The following is an 11,328-nucleotide window of genomic DNA, read 5'->3' as shown; positions in this document are numbered from 1 at the left end:
TCCCTGCCTGTGTCAACTGTTCCCATGGCTTTCGGACCTTCCCAGCCCCTGGCTGCAGGCAAAGGTGGGGGGCTCCCTGCCTGCCCTCCCCTGCCCTCTCCAGCCTTGTCTCTGCGGTGGCCTTGGCCACCAGCCCGGTCCAAGGCACCTGCTTCCTTTCACCTTGGCTTTTCTAAAATCTACAGGTCTCTTGCATTTCAGGGCCAGCTTCGGGTGTCTGATGGACACCTTTCCTTGACCTTGGGCTTCTCCTCTAGTGCTCTTTGCTTTACAAATGGCCCTGGCATCCTTCCCACCTGCCCAGGCCATCCTGTCCTCCTCGAAGGAGACCTAAGGTCCCCAGCTCTGCTCCCATGCTGGCTCTGCTCTGCTCTCTGCCAGGTCTGCAGGGAAATGTCCCTGCATGTCACGCTGTGCCCGGAGCTGCTCCCCAGCACTGCATCCCCAGGGACACCATCTCCTCGGTGGCTGGGTTGACTTACGGTCCGGAGGTGACGATGACACTGCGCACCCGGTCGAAGCCGCGGTCCCCCAGGTTCAGGCACTCGGTGGTGAACTCCATCTGCCTGCCCTGGAAGTTCTCCTGGTCGAAGACAATGATCTGGGGGCAGAGGGAAAGGGTCAGACGGGGACAGGCACGCTCGGGGAGGGCAGTGGGGTGCTCCATGTCCCCGCACACACAAGCCCACAGCCCCACACGTCCTCCTCAGCTCTCCAAGGCTCCCTGCAGCTTTTCGGATCTGCTGCCTGGGCAAGCTGAGCAGGGCTCTGTGCATGAGCCCCATCCCCACGTGGGCTGAGCACGGGACGGTCCCCTCCTGATGGCCATCCCTGCTCTGAGATGGCTTCATCCTGCCTCCAGTTTTGCTGCTGCAAAGCCATGTCTCCCTGTGCCAGGGCCCACATCGGGCTCCAACTGAGCTGGGAAGGAGCTGCTTTTCCAGGAGCTGCATCTGTGCCATGGCCCTTGGTGCCTGGCATGTGAGGAACTGTCACCAGGGCCCTCACATCGCTCACCCCTTGTCCCTAGCCCCTCGGTGGTATGCTGCCCTGGTGTCACCGTGGCATTTCAGTGCTGGTCCTGTCACCCCCAGCCTCCTCCTCCATCCCCCAGCAGCACCACAGGATCCCCACATGCAGAAGGAGCCAGCCCTGATGCCGTGACCCAGGGGAAGAGTTTCAAAGCCCGTGGTCCCCAACAAGCTGTCCCAGCCAAGGGGCACCCAGAGCATTCCTCCTCCAGCATCCCTGCAAGAGGCTGCCCAAATCCTCCCCTAGAGAGCTGCTGCCCAGGAGAGACAGAGCAGGGCATCATCTGGGCCCTCCTGCTCTTGGAGGAGGGTCCTTCCCCCTGGGACGCCTGCCATCTCCTCCTGCCAACTGCCCCAGAGATGCTGCCACTGTCCCTCAGCCCCAGTCCATGTCCCTGCTCGTGGGGAGCAGCAGGGCTTACCCTGAAGGCTTCTGTGGAGGGCTCCTCACCCTTGCTGTTTGCAACGGGAGCAGGGTCAAGGGATGGAGTTGGCGCTGGGGCTGCCTTCTCCTTCTCCTCCATAGCCTGGCCGGGAGCAGCGAGTTTCGTGGTCTCAGACATCGTGGTGTTGGGCTCAAGTCTGGGACAGGACACCAGGCAGAGATGCCAGCAGCAGATTAGAGGGGTGGCACGGAGGTGGGCACCCACCCCAGCCCTCCCCCTGCCCTGGGGGTGGTCACGTTGGGATGGGGAGGCTCATCAACGGGGTGGGCATCTGGAGAGGAGCTGCTGGGAGCTTCTCCAGGGAGGCACAGGCAGTGGGGTCCTGCCTTCACCAGGAGGTCCCAGGTGTCCACACTGTCCTTCTGTGGTCAGAAGAGCCCTGAGCATGGTCCCACCACTGCAGGGGTGCCCCGGTGTTGCTCAGGGCTCTCTCAGTCACTCCCTGCTCTCCCCAGCCAGGCTGGGACCAGACACTGCACCGGGTGCTGGGGATGTCCCCCACGAGATGTACCTGAGATCCCAGGTGGGGACCAGTTGGGGGTGGGAAGGGGCCAGCCCCAGTTTGCTGAGGCCCTCCAGCAGGCACCCTGCTGGTGGCCCCACAGAGGAGTGTCACCGGTGGCTGCCGGGGGAGCGGAGGGCGGTGGGATGCTGAGCACTGGGATGCTCCCAGACGTGATGACCACAGCGGTGGCCACAGCTGAGACCCTGCCTTTCCCTCTCCCCCCCCTCGGGTCCATCTGCAGCCCGGTGCCCGGGGACTTTGTCTTCTTACCTGGGCAGCTGCTGCTTCTTGTTGGAGTTGAGCGGGCTTGTGTTTCGGGGCGCAGCGAGGCCCCCGCTTTATAGCCTGGCAAGGGCAGACCCCCGGGCGGGCACACAAAGGAACTGCCAGCTCATCAGTGTCTGCGCGGCCGCCCAGTCATCACATCCTGCAAAGCTCTGGGCGAGCTGGAAGCCTCTCTCCCCAGCCCCGTGCCCAGCCGCTGAACCCAGCACTTTCCTTTGTGCCCGCGGCACAACAGAAGACCTGACCGTGCCACTTTGCAGCGTGCGGCGGCACCCTCTGCCCCCCGTGCGGCCACCCCGACAGGGCATATATAGCCCTCGTGCCACCCCGGACGGTGCCAGCACGTCCTTACCCACCGCCCCCACTGCCTGGACCAGTATGGGCACCCAGCTCTGGTGCCACCACGTCCTTACCCACCGCCCCCGCTGCCTGGACCAGCATGGGCACCCAACTCCGGTGCCACCACAGCCAGGGAGGGTACACCAGTCCCGTGCCCCACGGCTCCATCGTGCCCAGCCCTTGGTGCCCAGCCCCAGTGCTGTGCTCTGCTCATTTCTCCCCTCTGAATGCTAAATCTCTCACTTTAAACATCACTCTATACCTGAAAATGCCCGAGTGTGCTGCCCGGAAGATGCCAAGATGCCAGGCTTAAGTGTTTTGAAATTCTTCAAGAGTTGGGGTGGGTTTTTTCCAAATGTTGTGTAACCGAAGCTGACACTTTCCAAAACATCGTCCTTACCCACCGCCCCCACTGCCTGGACCAGTATGGGCACCCAGCTCTGGTGCCACCACAGCCAGGGAGGGTACACCAGTCCCCATGGCTCCATCATGCCCAGCCCTTGGTGCCCAGCCCCAGCGCTGTGCTCTGCTCATTTCTCCCCTCTGAATGCTAAATCTCGTGCTTCAAACATCACTCCGTACCTGAAAACGCCTGAGTGTGCTGCCCTGAAGATGCCAGGATGCCAGGCTTAAGTGTTTTGAAGTGCTTCAAGAGTTGGGGTGGTTTTTTTCCAAATGTTGTGTAACCGAAGCCGACACTTTCCAAAACATCCGTCCAGTACCTAAAGGGGCTCCAGGAAAGGTGGGGAGGGGCTTGTTGAGAGGCAGTGGAGTGTCAGGACAAGAGGGAATTGTTTTAAACGAAAAGAGAGGAAATTTAGATGAGATCTCAGGAAGAACTTGTTTGGTGTGAGGGTGGTGAGAGCCTGGCCCAGGTTGCCCAGAGAAGCTGTGGCTGCCCCATCCCTGGAGGGGTTCAAGGCCAGGTTGGAGGGGGCTTGGAGCAACCTGGGCTGGTGGGAGGTGTCCCTGCCCAGGGCAGGGGGTGGCACTGGGTGGGCTTTAAGGTCCCTTCCAATCCAAACCATTCTGTGATTCTATGATTTCAATCCCTGAAAATGGTGCTCTCTTTTGAGGATGTCCCTGCTCCCTGCGTCCACTGGCACAGATGTTAAGCTGTTTTTTACCCCATTTCACCTCTGCTGTGCTCATTCTCTGCCATCCCTAGCTTTTCCATCACGGTACCAAATCCCACGTGGGGGGTTTATTGCATCAGTGCTGTCCCTGACCGACAGCAGGCAGAGGGGCTGTGGACACGCTGGGGTCAGCCCATGGATCTGCATTTCCCACACCCCACGGCCACACTCCACACCAGGGGACACAGGGGGGACCTTCCCCTGACTCCCACGGAGCCTTCTACCCTCTTCTCTCCCTGTTTCCCTGCTGTGATCCTGTTCATTGTGGATACACCTACACACTTATTTCATAGAATCATAGAATCATAGAGTTGCCCAGGCCGGAAGGGACCTCCAAAGGCCATCTAGTCCGACCCCCCCGCAGTCAGCAGGGACACCCCCAACTAGACCAGGTTGCCCAGGGCCTCGTCGAGCCTCACCTTGAATATCTCCAGGGATGGGGCCTCAACCACCTCCCTGGGCAACCTGTTCCAGTGCTCCACCACCCTCACAGTGAAGAACCCTCTCCTCATCTCCAGTCTAAATCTGTTCCCCTCCAGCTTGAAGCCATTGCCCCTCGTCCTGTCACTGCAGGCCTTTCTAAACAGGCTCTCCCCAGCCTTCCTGTAGGCTCCCTTCAGGTACTGGAAGGCTGCTATTAGGTCTCCCCGGAGCCTCCTCTTCTCCAGGCTGAACAACCCCAGCTCCCTCAGCCTGTCCTTGTAGCAGAGGTGCTCCATCCCCCTGATCATCCTTGTGGCCCTCCTCTGGACCCTCTCCATCAGGTCCATGTCCTTCTTATATTGAGGGCTCCAGACCTGCACACAATCCTCCAGGTGAGGTCTCACCAGAGCAGAGCAAAGTGGAAGAATTACCTCTCTGGACCTGCTGTTTTCTCCCAGTCTTTCCAGTACTCCCAGCCTCCTGCAGCACCCAGCACCGGGGCTGGCTCTTCATCCCTGGCAGCAGTAAATCACCCAAGGCTGCACCTTCAGAAAGCCCAGAGCCCCTCAGTTTCACTGGCTTCTTTCCTTCCCCTCCCATGTGAACTGGCAGCAGCGGGATCCGGCTGCACCCTCTGGGCTGTTGCCCAAAATCCCAAACAAAAAGCATTTATTGATTCCTTCTTCTTTTCTTGCAGTTTTAGGGCAGGCTGCGGGGCGCCTGCAGGCACGGGTGCTGCTGCCCCATTTCCCCTGGGTGCTCCCCCCAAGTCTGGTCTCTCACCTTGACACTGGGCAGCTTTTATGGCTCTCAATTTGCATTCATTTTCATGTCTGTGAGGCGGATTTCTATTCTAAGCTGCATTCTCTTCCTCTCAGAGCCAGGGTGGGTTTTTTAATTGCTAATTTAATTTTTAATCTGTTAATCAGCAGTTGTCACCCCCCCTGCTCCAGCCTCTGCTTTCCCTCCCAATTCCCAGCATCTTAGGACTTGGGCACTGGAAAACTGGGCTTGGAGGGACCGATGGCTGCTCCCCATTGCTTTGCCCCTTATTCCAAGGACTTGGCAACCCAGGGATTGTCCCTGAGTCGATGCTGTGGAAGGGCTGACAGCAGGGATCTGTTCTCAGTGGTTCTTGAGCCTCCCCCGGACACAAAATCTCTGCCTTCCCCACTGAGCATCCCCTCACAGGCGCTTTGGAAAGCCCCACGCTGCATTGCCCTGTCCTCCACTGTCCCCTCATGGCACCGTCCCGCCCTGGCACGGAGGGACACGTGTGATGCTGAGCTCAAACACAGCCCAGAGCTGCCCAAGCCTCTCCCCCAGCACAGATGGCTGGAGCCGCCCCAGCTCTGCCCTGGCAGGCACAGGAACGGGCACAAACCCAGGGCGAGGGGTTTGTTCTGCCCTGGTGAGCTGCACGAGGAGCTCCTGCTGCCGTGTCCCCTGCCCGGCGCTGCGTGGCACCGTGGGTGCACCCAGACACAGCCCAGGCTCTGCACAACCACGTCCTGGTGCTGGGACACGAGCTGTGGTCACCACACCGGTGGCCAGTAGCACATTGAGTTTAGCTCAAGCCACAGTGAGAGGCAAAATTTGTGCCAAACACATTTGCCAGGGACTGCAGATGCCAGGGACAGCCCCCCCGCAGCCAGGAGCATCCCCTTTGGATATGAACCCCCTCCCTTCTCTGCCTCCCCAGCGGTGCCCGGGGCTACACCAAGGAGGATGCTCCAACTCAGCCACCTGGTGTTTTCTGGGCAAATACTGGCCCAAAAGGCAGCGCTACCTGGAAATTTGGATTTTGTCACCCAGCCCAACAGCCTCCTCCTTTGCCTGCTGCCCCCCCTGCTCCCCGCTCCGACGGGCAGGCTGTGAGGTGCAAGGTGCCCAGCCCTCGGAGCCCTGCGCTCTCCCAGCACCACCCCAGGGATGATTTGGTAAGGGGGGGCACTGTGAGCAAAGCCTGAAGGTATTTAGATACCAAAATGTGGCTGCACTGGGTTCTTTCCAGGCCCCTGAGCACAGAAGTGGCTGCAGCCCTCTCTACATCTTCATCTGCGTCATTAGTCCCCCCAGTGCCTTTGCAAACCCACTCCCAGTGCTTTCCAGTGCCCCCAGTGCCCGCTTTTACGATGCTCCATGGTTGCTTCGTGCTCAACCTGCGAAAAACCTGCCCTGACAGACCCCAGGGATGATGCCCCAGCTCTGGAGCTGTGGTGCCAGGGGGTCAGAGCCTGTGCCCGGTGGGTCCAGGGGAGCGGGAGCTGCGACGTCCCGGCTCATCAGCTTCTGTGCAGCGTGGCCTTTGTTCTGCCCGGTCCCTCCTCCCTGCCATGTGCTGAGTTAGGGCTTTCAGTAATGCTCTCCTGGGCTCTGTCTCTATCTGGAGGCTATAAAAACCCAGCCAGAGGGCTGCTGGACATGTCACCTCCCCGGGCACCAGCGCCTCACCCCAGGTAAGCGCCGGAGCCTGGGGGCAGCTGCCCCCTGCCCCACCATGGCTGGGTCCTGGGAGTGGGGCTGCCTTGGGGACACGTGGAGGAGAATCTGAGGCTGCTGGCATAGCATGGCATGGCATGGCATGGCATGGCTGCAGGGTTCTGCAGCCAGGGAATGAGCCGAGGGCATCTTCCCGGGATGGGCTGTGCCACTGATATGCCATCACATGCTGGGGAGTGGTGGCAGGGAGATGAGGGGGCATCCCTGCAGAGGGACTTTGGCTCAGGGGTCTGCCTGTGGGAGGAAGAGGCCAGCTGGGCATGCCAGGATGGCTGCCAGGGCCACGGCTGCCCTGCCAGGCACCCGCTGTTCCTCCTCGTGGTTTGGATGGCAGCCCTGGGTGGGCTGGGACAGCCCTGCTCCCTGCTCTGCGCCTGCTCCGGCGTGGAGCCACCCCATCGCTGCCTCCCACGCTGCTGGGGAAGGGACACGGGCAGAGGCTGGGCTCCTGCCTCCATCTCCTGCTCTGCCCAGGTACCCCGTGGCCTGAAGCCCAGTCCCGGGATGTGGGAGCCCCAGGGAAGGGGTCAAGTCCCCAGCAAAGTCCTTGGTGGGTCTGGCCAGGGTCCAGCAGCCAGACTTGTGGAGAGCAGTGATTCACCAGCCCCAGGGCAGGTTTTAATGGTCCTTTTCCCCTGTGTCCTGGCAGAGCCACCATGACCCACCGCTGCAGGAGATCCTCCAGCCTCTGGAAGGTACAGGAGCTTGGGAAGGAGCAATGACACAGCTTGAGCCCCATGAACATCTGGCCATGGGGGTGCAGTGTCTGCTTGGGGCTTCCGAACCCTCGGAGCCCCCTGACCTGCTGCGTCCTCCCCAGATCGTGGTGTGGGATGAAGCTTTCTTCCAGGGCAAGAAGCACGAGTTCACCACCGACTGCTACAGCACCCCGGAGCACGGCTTCAGCACCGTCCGCTCCTGCAAGATCGAGAGCGGGGCGTGAGTGGGGGGGTCACAGGGGGCTTGCCACCCCACAGTGCTGTGGGACCCCAACGGATGGAGGGGGGTTGGAGGATGGAGGTCTCCGGTACCTTTTGCCTCCTGAGCCGTGGGGCTGCCTCCTTTGGGGAACAACCTCCTCCCCGTGGAGGCTCAGCGGGCTCTGCCCCAGGTGTTAGCGGGGTGGTGGGTGCCGTGGGGGTCTCACCCCCCCCCTCCCGCCCCCGGCAGGTGGGCAGGCTTCGAGCACTGTGGCTTCCAGGGGCAGCAGTTTGTGCTGGAGCGTGGCGAGTACCCGTGCTGGGAGGCGTGGAGCGGCAGCAACGCCTACCACGTGGAGAGGATGTGCTCCTTCCGCCCCATCGCCTGCGCCGTGAGTGACCCCCCCTGCCCCAGCTCCCCACCGTGGGGCTGGCCACCAGAACCCACCACTGGGCTAGTCCCCAGAGCCCACAACCAGTGGCCGGGGGGGCTGGACAGGACAGCCATGCCAATGCCGTGCCCCTCTCGGTGGCAGGACCACGGGCGCAGCAGGTTGATGCTCTTCGAGCAGGAGAACTTCCAGGGCAAACGGGTGGAACTGAGCGACGACTGCCCCTCACTGCCTGCCCTGGGCTGGGGCAGCAACGCTGTGGGCTCCTTCCTGGTCCACTCTGGCGCGTGAGTAGCCCCGGGGGCTTGCACCCTGCCAGGACCCAGCACCGGAGCCGAGGATGCTCTGGCAGCTGCCGGCACCCTGCCCGCTGCCCACCGCCCGCGGCGCAGGGTGCTCGGTGCTGCTGCCAGCCCCCATCCCATGCCACTCTCTGCTCTGTCACAGGTGGGTCTGCTCCCAGTACCCGGGGTACCGGGGCTTCCAGTACCTCCTGGAGAGCGACAGCCACGCGGGCGAGTACAAGCACGTGCGGGAGTGGGGCTCCCATGCCCAGACGGGCCAGGTCCAGTCCATCCGCAGGGTCCAGCAGTGACCACCAGCACCGGAGCCACCCTGCCACCAGCTGTGTGCCCTGGCAACCATCTCTCCTGTGGGACAAAGCTCAATAAATGCTCAGTTGTCCAAGGTGGCACGCTGGCAGTTGGGGAGGGGGTGCCCCGGGGGTGCGTGGCCGGGAGCGATGCCACGCTTGAGGGTAAAGATGGGGCTCTGCAGGAGCAAGGATGGTGTGGAGGGGAATGCCCACCCTTTTCTGCCCCTGCAGCCAGCGCAGGCGTCCACATGTCCCTGTCACAGGCAGGTGAAGCCCCTGCCCTGCTCATATATGGAGCTGTAAAGTAGTGCGATGCCCTGCCCTTGCCCCCCTGCCAGCCCCCTGAGGAGCTGTGGGGCCAGGGCACAGCAGTCAGACCCAGTGCCCAGAGATGGGCACTGCACATCCCATGTCTGTCCTGTCCTGTTGGCTCAGGGTCTCTGCAGGACCCCCGCATCCCCACAGGATGCCACATACCCTCAGACCCCCTCTGTTCTGCTGGTACCTGCTGGGGGCTGAGCTGCAGCTCCAGCAAGGCTGAGGAGGACACCGTGCGGCCGCTGCTGAGCCTCAGCCTTGCTCCAGAGCTGGAAGGAGCTGCAGGATGCAGCAAGCTGCAGCTGCATGCTCTGCATCCATCCCTGCACCCCTGCATCCATCCCTGCACCCACGCACACCCTGGTACCCACACACACACCCGTGCACCCACACCAGCTTGAGGCACCTCCCATGCCCAGAGCAGAGCAGGTAGCCCAGGGCAGATCAGGTAGCCCAGGGCAGAGCAGGTAGCCCAGCACGAAGCAGGTAGCCCAGGACAGATCAGGTAGCCCAGGGCAGATCAGGTAGCCCAGCACGAAGCAGGTAGCCCAGGGCAGATCAGGTAGCCCAGGGCAGAGCAGGTAGCCCAGCACAAAGCAGGTAGCCCAGGGCAGAGACAGACAAGCCCCTCTGCCCTCAGTGGTGCAGAGGACCACGCCAAGCCTTTTGCTGGCCCTGGAGCAAGGAGGTGACAACCAGAGGCTGGTGGCTCCATGTGTGCCCCGGCAGCACGGTGGGCACAGGCAGCACTTGCTCCCCTCCAAGCATGGCCCTGGGCTGTCACTGCAGGACATTGTCAGCTGCTGCTAAACCATCTTCTTCAGCTCATGAGAAAGCAGGGGTTAAATGAAGTTCAAAACGTGGCAGGGAAAGGCTGGTTTGGAAAAAATTCTCATTTCAGAAGAGCTCTGGAGAAAAGGTTTGACACGATGAAAATACCCCGCTCCTGACATTTGCAGCAGAAGGACCACCACTGGAGACAATGCTGCCCAGGAAGGGATTCTCTCCGCAGGAAATCACAATTCAAAGTTCAGAATAGAAGAAACAAAAGGTTTGGGGATGGGCTGAGTGAAACCCTCCTGCCGCCCCAGGGCAAACCAGTCTGGGGCCACCAGTCAGTGAGACCTGGAGGAGAGGAGCTTCCTGCCCCCCTCCATGGCCACATCTGGTGGGGAGCCCCATCCCGGCCAGCCCACCCTGCCCCTGCCCGGCCCCACAACCCCGGGGTGATGCAAGGGACTGGGAATGGGGCCAGCACACAGGCAGGCACGGCAGGCAGCTGGCAGCGGGACCTGTGGGTCCCCAGGGAGCTGGTGGGGACCTGGAGAACAATGCAAGAGCCCAGCAGCTGCAAAGGGACCACCCCAGCTCTCTGCCCCCTGGGATGGGGGTCTGCCCAGCTGGGCACGACATGGCAGGGCTGTGGCACTCCCTACCCCCCATGTGTGCTGGCACCACAGCCACCGATGTGTCCCCAGGCTGGGCTGTCCTCTCTGCCACCCCTTCCTCCCTTATGGATTGGGATGGATCCTGCACACCATGTCCCCAAGTGCTTTGCTCTGCCCCGTGGAGTGATGCTCCCCCCGGGATGCGGCTGGTCCTGCGGGCATCGCTCCCGGGAGGCTGCTGCTCCATCCGCTCCCTCTCCAATAAAAAATTAAAAATTACACCCCCTCCCTTTATATTCTTATTCCCTGGTTATCAATAACCCCCCCACGAACCCAATGGCAGGAGACACCATCTTTTCTTGGGGGGTACCAGGCTGGGGGCAGCCTGGGCCCCGCTCTCTTTGTTAGGGGCAGGAGCAGCAGCGCATCCGCAGCATCTTCCAAACCACAGACCCGGCCCAGGGGGGGTGATGCCCGGTCTGGATGGTGGTACCCGGGCAGCCTGGCTACCGTCGGGCACCCTCTGCAGCCCCCCTACCAAAATTAAGATTAACTGATGCACCGCTTGTCTGTATCTTTTTTTCAGAAACCTCATCAAGAATAGGGCTCGAGACAGGTAAATGGATTCTTGCCCGGTTTTCAATGCTCCTGGGAAGGAAATGTAGCCAAAAATGCTGGTTTACTTCTTTGTCTTGAAACCACCATTTTCTCCTAAGCCTGGTGATCTTAGGTAGGGGGTTAGAGAAGGGGCTGGGCCCGACATCCCCCCTCCCCAGGGTGCTTCAGCACAGCCCTTCTCCCTGCAAAGAGTTAACCTGACAGATGCTACCGGGCTCCTTTTGGGGAGCCATTTTCTCTCCCCCATTGTCTCACCGCCTTTTGTGTGTGTGTGTGTGTGAGACTGGATCCTCCCCTGGGGAGCCAGGAGCAGCCCAGCCTGAAAATCAGATTTTCAGCCGCTTCTGGGTTTGCAGGGAGCCTTTGTGTGTCCCACCACCACCACCACCACCACCACCACCACCTTCTCCCAGGGCTGCCCAGCCCTTAA

General features: G+C 61.3%; 2 protein-coding genes across 2 annotated transcripts; one reads left to right on the top strand and one right to left on the bottom strand.

Annotated features, from left to right (window-relative positions):
- Positions 1-478: 478 nt before the first annotated feature.
- On the bottom strand, positions 479-2,947 carry LOC106889609 (beta-crystallin B1-like). The gene is made up of 4 exons (XM_014944800.1): positions 2,869-2,947; positions 2,253-2,365; positions 1,454-1,613; positions 479-601 (listed from the first exon to the last, which is right to left on the bottom strand). Exons 3-4 carry the CDS (start codon positions 1,592-1,594, stop codon positions 479-481), a joined length of 264 nt encoding a protein of 87 aa, XP_014800286.1. The 5' UTR covers positions 1,595-1,613; positions 2,253-2,365; positions 2,869-2,947.
- A 4,149-nt stretch (positions 2,948-7,096) lies between these two features.
- On the top strand, positions 7,097-9,120 carry CRYBA4 (crystallin beta A4). Its single transcript, XM_014944809.1, has 6 exons — positions 7,097-7,217; positions 7,317-7,362; positions 7,488-7,606; positions 7,838-7,979; positions 8,124-8,266; positions 8,427-9,120. The coding sequence occupies exons 2-6, from the start codon at positions 7,324-7,326 to the stop codon at positions 8,572-8,574; spliced, it is 591 nt and encodes a 196-aa protein (XP_014800295.1). The 5' UTR covers positions 7,097-7,217; positions 7,317-7,323; the 3' UTR covers positions 8,575-9,120.
- The last annotated feature ends 2,208 nt before the right edge of the window (positions 9,121-11,328 follow it).

Source organism: Calidris pugnax, unplaced genomic scaffold (genome assembly GCF_001431845.1).
Source record: "Calidris pugnax isolate Ruff unplaced genomic scaffold, ASM143184v1 scaffold139, whole genome shotgun sequence".
NCBI lineage: Eukaryota > Metazoa > Chordata > Aves > Charadriiformes > Scolopacidae > Calidris > Calidris pugnax.
Note: the sequence above shows the minus strand (reverse complement) of the source record. Positions and strands in the feature narration are given on the sequence as shown.

Excerpts from the sequence above, each read along its gene's own strand:
- LOC106889609 (XM_014944800.1), bottom strand. The coding sequence starts at position 1,594 with ATGTCTGAGACCACGAAACTCGCTGCTCCCGGCCAGGCTATGGAGGAG. Across the intron at positions 602-1,453 it reads CCTCCACAGAAGCCTTCAGG|ATCATTGTCTTCGACCAGGA; the intron begins GTAAGCCCTGCT and ends CTCTGCCCCCAG.
- CRYBA4 (XM_014944809.1), top strand. The coding sequence starts at position 7,324 with ATGACCCACCGCTGCAGGAGATCCTCCAGCCTCTGGAAG. Across the intron at positions 7,607-7,837 it reads TGCAAGATCGAGAGCGGGGC|GTGGGCAGGCTTCGAGCACT; the intron begins GTGAGTGGGGGG and ends CGCCCCCGGCAG. Across the intron at positions 8,267-8,426 it reads TTCCTGGTCCACTCTGGCGC|GTGGGTCTGCTCCCAGTACC; the intron begins GTGAGTAGCCCC and ends GCTCTGTCACAG.